Source organism: Aythya marila (assembly GCF_965140915.1).
Source record: "Aythya marila genome assembly, chromosome: 22".
Taxonomy (NCBI): Eukaryota; Metazoa; Chordata; class Aves; order Anseriformes; family Anatidae; genus Aythya; species Aythya marila.
The window spans coordinates 531,945-547,043 of NC_139063.1; the positions used below are offsets into that span (position 1 = coordinate 531,945).

Here is a 15,099-nt window from a genome sequence, read left to right on the forward strand (position 1 = left end):
TCTGCTAATCAGAATTAGAAGTAAAATAGGCTTGAATATAACCATTTCCTACACTATGGGCAACTGGCTCTTTGTGTCTGAATTCTTATTTGCTAATAATAATAATAATGTTAATTTGTAAGAAAAAGATCAGAATTGTTTTCCTGTTCAAATAGAAGAATTACTGACCTGTATAGAGTAACAAAAGTTAACTTAGAAAGGTCAGCTACCCCTGGGATATAGGCTCTATTTGAATTAAGCAATATAATTGCAAGACACACAATCTAGTGAATGCCTTCCAAAATCAACAACCATTCTTGCACAGACAGCAAGGAATATCACTCACTGTCTATAATGACTGAAGAATTCTTGGTGCAGTTGGTGAGAAGAAAAGTAACACATTACATTTACTCCTTTCATTTCAGTCTCCAAGCAATATTCCATATTTTATTTTACCTTTAATTTTCTATGTATGCAATGACTATTTAAAAAAAACAACAACAACAAAAAAACTACATTTAATACAGATTTAGATGCACGTTACTGACATCTACTGGACAAAATCATAACTGACTGTCCCACCCCAACGAGACTCCCTGCCATCCAGTGATTGGAGGACCATAATTTTGGAAGAAATAGTTGTGGGTTTTATTCCCACCTTGTAAGTTCCAAGTGCCCGTAGTACTGAATATTGTGATGATTAGGAGGTTCCTACCCTACGACAGTAGTTACCTCACATCTATTTTACATTATGCCATTTTATCTGAAGAATTCTATCTAAACCACAGAAAATGCATTTAATTTAGAAGCTGTGAACAAAAAGAAAACAAATTAATCGATGTAACACTTTACAACAATTATGAATAATTACCTGAGTTCAATGACCCACAATAAACAGTACATCCCAAAAGGGTCGGTCAAGGTAGGACTTTGTAGAAAGCAGAATGAACGAGAGGTTATGATCATTAAGAACAAATAAACGATTAATAATTGTTACTTCTCTGTTAATAATTATCTGATCATCTCACAGTTTGGGCTGGCCTTACCCTTTCCATAAATAGCATCTGAGTGACCAGGGAGAGCCCTCATTTTCCTGTTAGCATCACTGCGCCCACACTGCGTTGTATCTTCCATAATGGCATTCAGTGGAACCTGGCAGGTCTATGCTCAGGAGAACTATGAAGAGTTTCTGAAAGCTCTTGGTAAGTGTCAAGTTACTTCTGAAACAATTTCCTTGATTTGCAACACATGTTTTGCATAGCATCTTTTATTACAGTATTTCTATGTGCTTGTTTTTTTTTCTTTTGTTTGTATGGCAAACTGCTCCCTATCAGGTAAGTCTATTACATCTGATTTGAAAATGAAAAGAAGCAATCTTAACACCAGTCCCTCATTAAAAAAGAGGTATATGAGAAAATGACTTATTTTGGTTAACACATAATTTTACTAATACATTTAACTAGAATCAATTTGTCAATGACATACAGATTTCCAATGTGCTTTAGTCAAGGGGGCACTTTCCCTAGCATTACTGATTAATGTATGTGATAGCTGTTTCATAATCTATAAAGAATTGACTTTGTAGTTATGATTTAATAGGTGCCAGCATTAATAAAAATGCACTTATCCTCTTGACAGTCTTGGCAAAAAGATTCACATGTTTTTAAAAGTAAGAGATGTTCAGTAGAAAAAACTCAGATACAGTTGACAAGCCTAGCTCTGCAGTGTGATGCCTACAGCAACCCATTTCCTGCTAAAGATGACACCTTCAAGTCATGCTAGAGACACCCTGTTAAGGTAGTTTGAGGTACCTGCACTGTTGCAGCTCCAGCCAGACAGATAACTGTCATCTCCAGCCTCCCTGGAAAGAGATGAGGGAAACTGAATAACACACATAGTGTTAGTCACAGAGAAATGTCATGCTGTGAGGAGCCATTCCTGAAAGAAACAAAACATTCTCACACAGTATTAATCACTACAGTATCTAAATCTGCACAGACTAGATGGAATGGAACAGAACGTCCATCAAGAAGTGAGGAATCCAAAACAGGATTTGCCTTTTACCTTGGACATCATTTTCTGTCATTGGTTTGTACCTTCTGCACCTTGATCAGAGAAAAGAATTGGCTATTTCATATTGATGCACTACGTCATAACAGAAAAAGTAACTTTTTTGCCTTTTTTCACAGCACTGTCAGAAGATATTATCAAAGTCGCTAGAGATATTAAGCCTGTTGTTGAAATACAGCAAAAAGGAGACGACTTTGTGGTGACGTCAAAAACACCCAAGCAATCTGTAACTAACTCATTTACACTTGGAAAAGAAGCTGACATTACTACTATGGATGGCAAAAAGCTAAAGGTAACAAATTTCAGGAACAAGCGCATTTCTATTCATCTTTATACTTCACTTTCTGTGCATGAGTGAAGCCTGTTTGTATCACTTCCATTACCAAAAAAAACATGCATACATCTATCATTTCAACAAACAGAAATGTTTCTTCTAAAACTCTTATTAAAATACTGTGACCTCCTGCTTAAATTAGCAGACGTAATTATGAAGCATCGGTATCATCTGCATTGATTTCCTATCTATGTCTAATTGAATTTCATTAAATCTTCAATTTTTTATGTTTTCTATCTGCTTCAACAGTGCACGGTGAACCTAGTAAATGGGAAGCTTGTGTGCAAATCAGATAAATTCTCTCATGAGCAAGAAGTTAAAGGAAATGAAATGGTGGAGGTAAGTGTTAGAAAATAACGGTGCATTAAAGGAATGCTGAAGGGAAAACATTCTGTGTTGATTAGCTCTTAAGCGTGGGCTCAACACATTAAAAAAAAAAAAATGCTGGCCCCCAAACTGCTTTATTACTTGCAGAATTCCTTGCAGATGCTTTTGAGAAGTATTATCCTGGGAACAATTCTAAGCACTGGAGAGTGAAAGGCTTTAGCTGGGGAGCATTAGGTAGAAAGACTCCTTATAAATTCCTGTAGATGACAATACAGTTGGCCCACTGACACTTCTTCAGTCCTTTAGTAAGTTCTAGATGATTTATCACTGACAAAGAGCTTTTCTCTATAGAGTTAAGCTCATCAAATTACCCAAGCAGACCTTTTTAGAAAAGACTACCAGAATGCGAGCTGACTACATTAAGGTTATGTCTTTTGGACATGCAACTTCCTAAGATCAATTTGAGTGTTTCAAACTACTTTTCTAAAACTAAGCAAAACACGTGGCAAAATAACACATCACTGTTTGGGATGGTGGATTTCTGTTATGGGAAGCCTGTCTTTCCTGCACTATATACTATATACTTTGTTACACCTGTACTTATAGGCAGGCACTGAAACTTCTGCTAGGCTCTGTGGAATATTCTTGTGGAATAAGATGGATTTATAAATGAAATACAGAAACTTCTAGTCACTTAGCTATAAATAGGCATCCTAAAGCCCAAATGAAAAGCAAGTTGTGTGTTTGTCCCCTACAGACTATAACTGTTGGTGGAGTAACGCTTGTCAGAAGAAGCAAGAGAGTTTAAACGCCGATCGTCTTCCTCGTGACACCTCTACCTACCTAAAATAAAGTGCCCTTTCCCTAAGGCCTGCTCTTTGCTATCTGCAGGCGCAGTGCGCGTTGCGCTGTGGCCGGTCCGTCCTCACCAACCCCTTCCCGTCCTGCCACGAGCCCCCCAGCCCCTTTGTCAGTGCCCTGCCGAGCCTGGGCCCTGCTGGGGTAAGGGCGGCAGGGAGATAAACGCTTCCTCCCTCCTCATGCACTGGGTGAACGCGTTGGGTTCCCGTTGCCGTGCTTACAACGTGTGGGGACAGGGACAGGGGCGCTGTGAGGGCTGAGTGTGTCACAGCTGTACCAGGAGGGGCAGCGCCCAGAGCGGCAAAACAAAGCCGAGGCGCTCCGTGCGCAGGGGCAGGGGCACATCTTTGACAACACAGCCCCAAAATCCCCGATCCTCAGCCCAAACACAGGCGGGCCGCGGGGGGTGGGGCCGCCCCTCAGGGCGGGGCGGGGCCGGCTCCTCAGAGTGGGGCGGGGCCATCCCATAGGGGCGGGGGCATCTCATAGGGGCGGGGCCGTGCATAGGGGCAGGGCCAAGCCATGGGGGCGTGGTCGTCTCGTAGGGGCGGGGCCGCAGCCCCCGCCCCGCCGCCGCCAGCAGGGCCGCGCGCGCGCTTCCCCCACTTTGGGCGGGAAAAGCCAGCCGCCGCCGGGGCGCAGCGAGGCGCATGCGCGGGGCGGGCGAGGCCGCTCCCGCTCTGGCCGCGGCCGAGGGCGGGCGGCGCCGCTCCGCGCGTGCGCGCGGGCGCCCGGCGGGCCCAGGCGGCATGCGCAGTGCGGGCGGGGCCGCTTTTGGCGCCGGCGGCCCCTTCCCTCGCGCGCCGCGCCTCGCGCCGAGCTCTCGCCGGAAGCCCCGCGGGAAGTCTCGCGAGAGGCGGGCGGGCGGGCGGCGGCGGCGCTGCGTGCAGCTCGCAGGGGTCGCCTCAGCCGCTCGGCTCCCCGCAGCGCCCGGGCCCTGCCGCTCGCCGCCCCCCCCCGCCACGCCGCCGCCGCCGCCGCCATGTCGCGCTACCTGCGGCCCCCCAACACCTCGCTCTTCGTGCGGAACGTGGCCGACGACACCCGGTGAGGGGGGGCGGGCGCGGGGCCGCGCGGGCCGCGGCGGGCGGGCTAGGCCGCGGGGCGGGATGCGAGGGGACGGGGGGGGGAGGGGACCCGCAGCCCCCGCCCGCCGCGCTCCGTGCTCGGCCCCCGCGAACAAAGCTGGGAGCGAGCCCCCGGCGGGGGGGGAGGCCGGGCGGGTGGCCCCGGTGGCCGCGTGGCCGCCGCCGTCCCCGCGGCCGTGGGCGCCGCTCGCCGCCCGCCCCCTGCCCCGGCACGCGGCCGGACGAACGGAGCGGCTCGGGGCGGTGACTTGTAATGAATCGGGACGGTCAAACAGCCCGCACTGCCGGGTTCGGTGCTCGGATGTTCCCGGTAAGCCGCTAGGCCTCTCTGTTCGCCCCTGCAGTTTATCGGCTCCCCTTCGCGTTTGTTACCGCCCGTGAGGCATCCCCAGAGCGCGCCGGTCCGGAGCGGGCGCACGAGTTGGAGCTGCTGCGGAGGGTCCTGCGGGGCCTCGGTGCTTACAATGAAAGCCCCAGTTCTTAAACCTGCTGCTTGCACCAAAGGTGTTCGGCAAATAACAACAGCGAAGGCACAGTGGAAAGAGCTAGGAGCCATATAATGATTATAAATAGCCTCAAGTTAAAAGTGGTATTTCTTGGGTCAGTTCTCGTTCAGTGCCAGGAGAACTTTTTTCCTTACAGGCAGAGTCAGGAAAGAAGACTTTCAAACTTTTTTTGTAAACAGCGTGCCTCCCATTCAGGCTTTAAGCTTCAGTTAAATGGTGCATTCTTTTTAGAGATGGTCTCATTAGGGGATCCTGAAGCTGGTTGTTTCAGTTGCCTTCTGCAGTCATTGACTATGAACAGCATGGATTTTTTCCTAACGGATGAGAAACATCAGTAACTCTTCCCTGTCACATAAATAACATCATACATCAGTCTTCCTCATACAGATTATTGTCATAAAATGGCACAGGAATAGATATGTAAAGAAGCTGAAGTAACTAAGGAACCTTCCCAGTGAAGAGACGGGAGTTATTCCAAGTGCAGTTACCGATCTGGGGAAGGGTTTTGCACTCCACTCTCTAAAGCCACATCTTCGGAACAGCTGACCTGAGGGCATGAGTGGTTGCTCACTCAGTTCTGTTCTGTTTGAAGTGGTTGTGAGTATTGATAATCCTATGGAAATCACTTCGTGCCACTGAACTATTATTAAGCTTTTTCTTTGGATGGTACAAGTAATGTTTACGTGCTGTAAAATCCACGTTAATAGGTTATGCCATGCTTAACTCTTAGATCCTTCTTTGGACTTTCTGCCCATCTTTGCACTGAACTTGCTGATGTCTGTCACTTCTCATCTCAGTTTGCACTTCTATTACTGAGTTATGCTGAACACAGGGCTGAAAATCCCAGGGTCACCTCAAGCATCCTGAGGCTTGACAGTGTCTTAGGAAAGCCCGGTGTGTTGCTTAACAACGAATGACTAAAACACTTCCCCCCCCCGAATATATTTTTACATGCATTCTGTACCAGGAGCTTCCAAAAAGATGGGTGGTCATACTGAGGGTAGATTTTTTATTATTTATTTAGCGGATGTTTCTTAACACCTTTAATAGTGAGAAGACATGAGATATTTGTGATGTTCTAGGTCTGAAGACTTGCGCCGTGAGTTTGGTCGTTACGGGCCTATAGTTGATGTATACGTTCCACTTGACTTCTACACTCGTCGTCCCAGAGGATTTGCTTATGTTCAATATCCTTTCTTCAGATGGCTGATTAGTGAGGGGTGTTGAAGTTTGAAATTCAAGTTTGTGTAAGAGGTAACAAATCTAAATGAAAAAGCAGTTTACTTCTGTGTTGTATCTGATAAGTGTCTTCTGTTGTGGTGTCTCATTATTTTTGAAGATTAACTTATCTACCATTTGCTTTGCCTTTTTGCAAAACTTAAATCAAGTCCAGTAATATAAAAGCTTGCTTATGTCTCTGAAATTGATATGCTGTGATTTAAATGAAAATTTATCGCTGATTCAAAATTGTCTACCAAGTTTTTATTATAACTGCTATGTAAGTAAACTTGTGCGTAGCAAACTGTGGCTAGTATTCGTTGTTAATTTAACAAATGGGAACTGCAATCAATCAAAAGCAGATTGTATAAAAAATGAGGTGAACTTCTTTCTTTAATATTGTCCCCTAATTTGCTGTCCTCTGTTGTTGCCTCAGAGTGTAAAGCTGTACAGTAATGGCGACCCCAAAGAGAAAGCATGAAAGAACCTTTAGAGTAGAGTTCAACAATTGAGGCAAGTAGACAAGCCAAAGACCTCTTAAGGATCAGGCTTGAAGAGAAGGGACAGTTTGGGAAAAGAAAAAATACAGAAAAGCTGGAAGAAGGACAAGCCATAATGGGAGACAAAGCTTCGCTTTATCTGCAAAAGGGGGAAAAGGTTGTTTTTCAAAGTTAAAGATAAAGCCATCTGTCATTTTTGGCCAAGCATCTCATGACAAGTCCTTCTGACAAGCCCTTAAAGAGTTAAAGGTCAAGATGAAGTTGAATGGTGGCCAAGATTAAAGGAGTCATACCTGATGTATCCTACAGAATAACAGTTTTTCTTCTGTTTGTCACGTAAGCAGTAATTTGAATGATTCTGGTTTAGTCCGTTGACAAAACCTGTAATATTTCTCTGGTGGGTACTGTTGTAACTGTGGTCTTGACTGAAAATGCGTTCGTTTTGGTTTATCCAGATGCGTGTTCCTACAGTTTGTGTTCTGCACAGATGATGCTGATCATGAGCGGAGTGCCTATCAGGAGGAAGGCAATTCATTCTTCCAGACCACGTTGCTAGAAGTTGTGTGAATTGAAGTAGTGATCAATCGCACAGATCAAAATTAGTAATGATCGTGTTACTGAGCGTTGGGCCTGATTGGTAGAGCAGTTGGTAGTTCTGTTACATGCTTTTATCTCAGGCTGCTGGAAGTCTGTATATATGTCCTTGGTATTACGTAACTTGAACCTAAAAATCAACTGGTGGCTAAAAAGAAAAGCTTCCTCGCAATTCTAAAATGAATAGACCTGTATCGATTTGCTTCCTGTTAGCATGCCTACCAATTTAAGAACTATTTTTTTCCATAAAGTGGATGTAGTGCAGAGAACTGAATAACCATTAACAAATAATGTATCTTGGGAAGGATTCTCTTTCTTCCTTACAAGTGGATATTGCGTAGCAATTGCTTGCTGATGGATAACTTCATGGCCATATTGTGAGGGTTTTTTTATCGTAGTTCTCAATCATTGGTGGCTAACTTAAAAATTGCTACAGTGTGGGCTACTATGAACAAAATAGCCAGAAATAATGGGCTACAAAACTAGAAAATATCTGACTTTTTTTTTGAATACCAAATCTGTAAACTACTCAAATTCCCAAGTACCTTAACACTCACCACATTTGAAGATGTCCGCGATGCAGAAGATGCTCTTCATAATTTGGACCGAAAGTGGATTTGTGGTCGACAGATAGAAATCCAGTTTGCGCAGGGTGATCGGAAGAGTAAGTGCCTCCTCGTGCGTATTTCATCAGGATGTGTTTAGTGCCAGATGACATTACACATGTTAGTAATTGTTGGGAACAGTTTCTACTTGCATATAAATAGTATGTAGATGGTTTTGCTTTTTATCCAATAACTGTTATAGAATCATAAGATGGTTTGGATTTAAAAGGACCTTATTAACGTCTTTCGTTTTAATTAAAAACAGATAACTAAGTACAGCAGTCAATGCAGTATGATTATTGCTAGCTGAAGATACTTAACTCTCTGTGCAGCTTTGTCAAGCTACTTTGCAGGAACACACTGTCAAAAACTCCCTATCAAAATGAGTAGCTCAATTGTGTTGTGATGTTTATATTGTGTTGAAGTGTGTTCGTGATTCTTTGACGTTTCCCAGTGCAGTCCAGTTTCCAGGATTGAGGTAATGTCTTCATTTTCATTTGGCTTCAGGATATTAAAAAAAAAAGACAAGGTATCTCATTTCAACTTGGAAGAGAAGTCTTATTTTCTGAAGTTAATTGTAAAGGCAGTTTACATCTTTTATCTGTTATTCATGTATGTATTCTTAATATAGAGATAGATACATATATTTACCAAAAGCATGTTTCTTTTTATATAACAGATACCTGTTGGTCTAAAACAGGACTATAATATTCATGTTCAGCTCAGGAATAAGAGTGCCATAAAGATCTTTCAGTTAAAACTATCAAGGTAGTCCTTGAATGTACCATTTCAACTTCTGTTGAACTCAGTGGAAATCATGCTCTGAAGAAGAAACTTCTGTCCTATATGTAAACACTGGGATTTCTTTTAAGTTTCTAAACAAAAAAAATAATTAATTCTACTTTCCTGTTGTCAACTGGAGCAGTTAAAACATAAAAATTTTAGCTGGTAGGGCAGGTAATGTTTATTATAGCATGATGTATTTAAAATACATTGACCGTGGCTTTTGCAATTGAATGAAAATCAGATTTAATACAGACAGAAGAATAGCTGTGCTGCTTTGAGAAAACAGAAGACTTCTAATTTAATTCTAATTATTTTAATATTCAAGCTACAGAGTGAATGTGCATTGTTGTATAGGGAAGAGAGCTACTTTTAGAATCCAGCTCCTTTGTGTGGCATCGATTGCTGCCTCGGTATAAGTTGGCTTTCAATAATTAAAGAAGGCTGGGTCAAGTGTAATGCATGGCACTGTGTAGTCAAACGGGTGGTTAACTCACTGTTAGCTGCCACTTAAGAAAATTCAGGAATGTTAGAATGTTTCAGTCGTGGGTTTGGTTTGTCAGGTGGCCTCAAATCACTTCAGTCAAGTCTGTGTTCTGGCGGTGTGGAGCACTGCTCTTTTCTTACTGTTTTTGATGGGTTTTGTTCTGGTTTGAGTTCGGTGGTTGTTTTGTGGTTTTTTGTTTGTTTTTCCCCTCTTAGGTTGATAATACTCACAAAGCTGCGGCATTTAAAGCAGCAAAATCCAAGTGCTGTACAGCATTCTCATCTGTTTTTTCCTGTTCCTTTTACAATCATCTTTTCTAGAGACGTGAATGAGGATTTTTACTAAACATAAAGTGTATATGAATAGCATTAGTACTGTCATTCAAGAGAAAATAGGGTACTTTAACTTGAAATCTTAAATATTGCTATTTTTTACAGCACCAAATCAAATGAAAGCCAAGGAAGGGAGAAACCTATACAGTTCTTCTCGTTACGATGACTATGACAGATACAGGCGATCCAGAAGTCGGAGTTACGAAAGGAGACGATCTAGGAGTCGTTCTTTTGATTACAGCTACAGAAGATCATATAGTCCCAGAAAGTAAGTGCAGTGTGTGTTTAGCTTCAACTACGCGGCAGTCTGTTGGAGGAGAAACAACACACTGAATATTATATTAAATAATCATTAAATTTTTTATATTCTTTTTCTATATTCCCTTTGTAAATTGCTTGTGGGAGTTACATACTTGCATGCTACATCAAATCAGAATTATTGAATGAAATGATTTTCTGCTTCATTGAAGAATAACTAAAAGCAAATGCACATTTCAAAAAATATATATTGATCACTTGCATGCGTACATACATAGGTATTTGTCACCGTTTACTTTTTCTGATATACCTTTCTAGCAGTAGACCTACTGGAAGACCTCGTCGTAGCAGGAGCCATTCGGACAATGATAGGTAAAATAATTTTTACACCATTTAAATTGAAAACTAGAGCACTGTATTCCTTTAACTGTAGGTTTAAAAAAAGTTTCTCCTGCAAAAAATGGTAAACAATTTTTAATGTACTAGATGTCTAAGAATAGTGTTTTTACATTCAAATCTCCTCTCTCCCCTTTATTCTGATAGGTTCAAACACCGCAATCGATCTTTTTCAAGATCTAAGTCCAATTCAAGATCACGATCCAAGTCACAGCCCAAGAAAGAAATGAAGGCTAAATCACGGTCTAGGTCTGCATCTCACACCAAATCTAGAGGCACCTCTAAAACAGATTCTAAAACACACTATAAGTCCAGCTCAAGATATGAAAAGGAGTCGAGAAAAAAAGAACCAGCTAGATCCAAATCACAGTCAAGATCACATTCTAGATCTAGGTCAAAATCCAGATCAAGGTCTTGGACTAGTCCCAAGTCCAGTGGCCACTAACTGTATCCGTGTTGGTTTTAGGCATGTAAGATTCATTTACACACAGTTCAGTTTACTTAAATTATCAGGAATACAATGTTGCAACAGTGCTAAAACAACAACAACAAAAAACTTTTTGTCAGTTTTCCCTGTAGCAGACAATGGTTAAAATTGAAACAGTGTTGAGAAGCCACTGAGACAGAGGGGGAGAGAGAGAGGGAGAGAGAGAGAGAGAAAGAATGTCCTGGTTACATGTTATGGGCAGCTACTGAATTGATTGTGGTGTCTCTATGTATATTTTTGTAAAGATTTGCATTTTTAATGCTTAGATATTGGTGATGACTTGATTGATCGTAATTTGCAACATTGTCCTATTGAAAATGTCCTACCCGTAGAAATTGGTACCAGTTTGTGCTGAACAGTTAAACCAACTGTTTAACTTGTTCTTTAATGCTGAACTTTGTGGTGAAATGGAAAACTGGACAGCTGTAGTGCAACACTGACTGCTGTGACATGCAGACTGGTGATTTTATGTTTCCATTGTTCAAAGGCAGGTTTCTGTGTTCTCCATGCCCAGTGACACAAGTAGGTTGGTAAATGGAGCTCTGTGGAGAGAGATTTTTGAAATTTCTCTTCAACCCTGCCATCTGGAGAGATGGTACTAACGTTGCATAGACTACACAAGGAGAGAGTTAGTCTCGGAAGCTCGTTCAGAGAGCGTGCAGTGTTGTGACTTGTCAGCATAGAGGCTTCACTGCTTTGGGCCTGGCTGCTAAGCGTGTAAGGGGGGAAAAACACCTCGAAATGGAAAATTAAATTCAGATTTCAGCAAATGACAGAGCAACTAAATATTAGGTTGTGTGTACATTTTAAGCAGTTTTTGTATCTATTCTAAATTTTAGTGAGCAGTTAACCATGAAATTGCTTAGTTTTCCTGCTGTTAGATACAAGTAGATTGTTTCAAGTTGTGTGTGTACAGTATATAAGAACTAAACTTCTATGCCAATGACTCCTGTGGTTAGTTGGTGTATTCATAGGTATAAAACTGTAGCCATCTCTCTTCTTGAGTAACAAAGGCTTGCTTTTACACATCAAAAAGTATTTAGTCGAGCAAGTCTAAATCACTTCTTCCTCAGAACAACTAGTGGACTGGTTACAAGGTTTCGTTTTACTCAAGAACAAGTGTTTAAAGTTGGATATGAACAAGAGCTGCATCTCTAGATATTTAGTTTCACTAATACAGTATATTTAGTAAATTGAATGTGAAAAATAACAAAACCGGTGTGTAATCTTACCAGTATTTCTCTAGAAGGCAAGATATTTTGTTATGAAAATGGCTTTTGGCATTTTTTTCTATTTACCTTCAAAAGCCAGCATCAAACACCTAGTGTTCTGTGCTGTCTGTGTAGTAGCATATAATGACATGGATTTTAAAAAGTTCCTTTTTAGAGAAATGTTTTAGGGTTTGGTTCTAGTGTGTTCAGCAGGGCCTTTGAAGAAATGCAGATGGCTTTTAAATATTAGCAGTGGAACGTGCTTAGGGAATTGATTCTAGGAACCTTTGTACGTTTGATAGTATTTCTAACTTTTTTCTTTACTGTTTGCAGTTAATGTTCATGTTCTGCTATGCAATCATTTATATGCACGTTCCTTTAATTTTGTAGACTTTCCTGGATGTATAGTTTAAAAACGGCATAAAGTCTATTTAAAACTGTAGCAGTAGTGTGCAGCTCTAGCAGAGGAAAGTTGTGGGATTAAACTTTGTATTTCCTTTCTTATAGAGGCTTCTAAAAAGGTATTTTTATATGTTCTTTTTAACAAATATTGTGTACTACCTTTAAAACATCAATGTTTTGATCAAAATAACTAAAGACCCAGCTTATTTTCTGCTTGCTGTAAATTTAGCAAACATGCTGTAATAAAAAAATGAAGGAAATGCTGATCCACTGGAATTATTGTAGCTTTAGAATTTGACTCCAGAGCATGGTTAGGCATAGAGCTATGCATCCCTTACGGAGTAAAATCCTTACTATGGTATTTCAGTAAAGTCAGGAATTTGTTTGATGTCTGAATAAATATTTCATATTTTTAAAGGGGTATTAGACAAAATAAGAACAACAAGCAAATGTTTCAGTCTAATATATTGACGTTTCTTTTTCCATTAACTTCCATTATTGCTGGATGAACTTCCCTATGGTTATAATTCAGATGTTAACAGACAGGTTATGAATTACTAAAAGTCAATGATTGAAGATTCATTTAGAATCAAATTTCTAGTAACAGCTTATCATTTTACACGCTGCCTAAAAAAGTGTCAGCAATGGTTCTCTACAAAGTTGTAGAACTTTGACATTTAGAACTCGAGTTGCCTCTTGGCACATGTGGTACATACAGCTAGTCCTTCTTGAGCCACTGAATAAAACAATTCTGAGGAACACTTAAATGCTTTGGTAAGCCCACTCTTACATTTCTGAAGCTGAGCTGTGATTTTCTTGTAGCCGTGCATAGAAGTGTCTTGTAACAGCAGAAAACCCACACTCTTTAGGCTTCTGTGAATTAATACAGTCTTCAGAACTAAGATTCCACTTAGAAGTGGTCCACCGATCTCTTGGGAGTGTGTGGTAATGCTTTAGTCAGAAACCTGCAGGGGGTTGCTGTAATCAGGGTTCCCATGTTAGTCCAGCCAGAACTACCGCTGGATCGGTGGGGAGGAAGAACATCTTTGTGGTCCAGGCTGAGGTTTTGATTTGTGACTGAAGAGTAACAGTGACATACCTTAACTGTTGTGTCAGCATGTCCTTATATTGTGTGCCTCAACATTTGTGTATAGCACAGTTTATTTTTTTGTTTTAAAAATCCAATTCATTGCAAGTATAATGTAGTATCTGACAGTTCTGATGGTTCTTTCTTTCTCTCCCAGAGGTAGGACTAAACTTTGACTTGACTTGTGTATATGAACAAGCCAGAAAAGCCGAACACAAACCCACGATGTTTCAAGAGTGCATGAATAAAGATGTTGTCCTAGTTCTTGCTCCCATGGAAAAATTGTGAAGAAGCTGTTCTGTGGGCCTTTCAGTTGGGGACGAGTTAGCAGGATGTGGCCAAAAGGGCAGGGAATGTTTACGCATTCACGCAAGTCAAGCCACAGCCCATCTAGATAACATCTCCCTTCCTTGATGCAGGTACCTGTGCCTGCTCTAAAACAGCAGTAGCCTGTCTTGTGCAAGCTACCCGCAGGTTATGCACAGCTGGAATGCAAGAACATAAGCAGGCTACAAAAGATCATGTATAGGCATCTTTCTTTTGGAGTCTCAAGAATGGTGGGAATTATGTTTTTCTGTGGTAAACTAGATTTTGTCATTCCTGCAAAATTTGTAGAATTGAAGTAGTATGTACAAATTCTGCTGAAAGTAATGCTGTGCTCCAAAGTGTCTGCAGCGTATTGATTTATCTCAGCAGTAATAGAAGGCTCTATTGGAACTTCTTTTTCACTAAAAGTCCACGCACCCAACTGATAATTAAAAATCTTAAATTTAGTGGTTAAGTAGCTGGGTGTTTAAATTAGGGACTATGATAGACTGGTCTCTGAAAGCTAAATGTTATCCTTTCTGTCTTCTAAAGATGTTTAAATGTACAGTATAATGGCTTTATTCAAAGTGGAAATCTTCAATTTAAATGTTATTTTGAGCTCTGCTCTTGGAAAGAGCTTTTTCTTTTTCCTTGTTTAGTCTGGGGTAACAGCTTGAAGTCTGTTCAGAGAAGGGTAATTGGATTGATATACATTGCAGCACTGCTACATAATTTTTGGCAGGAATGTTGCAGATAGCATTTTTGAAATACAAAGGAATAAATTTACACATTTTTAGGACATAATCACCCATTAATAATTGCTGGTTTTCTCCATTTATCTTGTAACTTGCTTAAAAAGTTTGTAGTCCATTGCTATAATAATTGTCTACAGATGCTCTTACTGATGAGACTATTATAGGAAGGGAAGACTATGTACCCTGTAGTGTGTTTGATCAAAAGATGCTGTTTTATTCATACACATCCTTTCTTCTTGAGTTTTGTGTTCCATCTGTGCAAATAACCCTGTGAATTGGGAATAAAATGTACAAGTTTTGACTATATCTTGAGAGCACCTTCTGACTTGATTAATACAGCTGTAGTCTGTTGCAGACTGTCAACCAAGCACTGAAATAACCAAGGGTGTTTCCTCTAGCTCAGAGGGCTTGAGCCAGTGACCGGAGGCGGCAGAGCAGGACTGCAGCTGTACTCAGCTGTGCCTCAGTTGCACTCCCAGAGTAGCGCCTCTAGCTCCTGAGTGCAGCTTTCCT

At 41.3% G+C, this 15,099-nt stretch overlaps 2 protein-coding genes across 3 annotated transcripts; both read left to right on the forward strand.

Moving 5' to 3' along the window:
- The first annotated feature begins 1,079 nt into the window (after nt 1–1,079).
- Nucleotides 1,080–3,578, forward strand: LOC309886534 (fatty acid-binding protein, liver). Its single transcript, XM_082777499.1, has 4 exons — nt 1,080–1,181; nt 2,169–2,341; nt 2,633–2,722; nt 3,468–3,578. Exons 1-4 carry the CDS (start codon nt 1,115–1,117, stop codon nt 3,516–3,518), a joined length of 381 nt encoding a protein of 126 aa, XP_082633625.1. The 5' UTR covers nt 1,080–1,114; the 3' UTR covers nt 3,519–3,578.
- Nucleotides 3,579–4,275: 697 nt separating this feature from the next.
- On the forward strand, nt 4,276–13,676 carry SRSF10 (serine and arginine rich splicing factor 10). Of its 2 annotated transcripts, none has more exons than XM_082777765.1 (6): nt 4,276–4,618; nt 6,248–6,352; nt 8,038–8,141; nt 9,790–9,952; nt 10,264–10,314; nt 10,486–13,676. In XM_082777765.1, the coding sequence occupies exons 1-6, from the start codon at nt 4,554–4,556 to the stop codon at nt 10,781–10,783; spliced, it is 786 nt and encodes a 261-aa protein (XP_082633891.1). In that variant the 5' UTR covers nt 4,276–4,553; the 3' UTR covers nt 10,784–13,676. The 2 variants fall into 2 exon arrangements, with proteins under 2 accessions (XP_082633891.1, XP_082633890.1); XM_082777764.1 differs by having other exon boundaries at nt 4,278–4,618; nt 10,261–10,314.
- The last annotated feature ends 1,423 nt before the right edge of the window (nt 13,677–15,099 follow it).

What these genes read in the sequence shown, in the direction of transcription:
- LOC309886534 (XM_082777499.1), top strand. Translation starts at nt 1,115, where the DNA reads ATGGCATTCAGTGGAACCTGGCAGGTCTATGCTCAGGAGAACTATGAA. An exon ending in AGAGTTTCTGAAAGCTCTTG is followed by an intron (nt 1,182 to 2,168) that starts GTAAGTGTCAAG and finishes CTTTTTTCACAG; the next exon opens with CACTGTCAGAAGATATTATC. An exon ending in AAGGAAATGAAATGGTGGAG is followed by an intron (nt 2,723 to 3,467) that starts GTAAGTGTTAGA and finishes TGTCCCCTACAG; the next exon opens with ACTATAACTGTTGGTGGAGT.
- SRSF10 (XM_082777764.1), top strand. Translation starts at nt 4,554, where the DNA reads ATGTCGCGCTACCTGCGGCCCCCCAACACCTCGCTCTTCGTGCGGAAC. An exon ending in AGAGGATTTGCTTATGTTCA is followed by an intron (nt 6,353 to 8,037) that starts ATATCCTTTCTT and finishes AACACTCACCAC; the next exon opens with ATTTGAAGATGTCCGCGATG. An exon ending in AGCCATTCGGACAATGATAG is followed by an intron (nt 10,315 to 10,485) that starts GTAAAATAATTT and finishes TTATTCTGATAG; the next exon opens with GTTCAAACACCGCAATCGAT.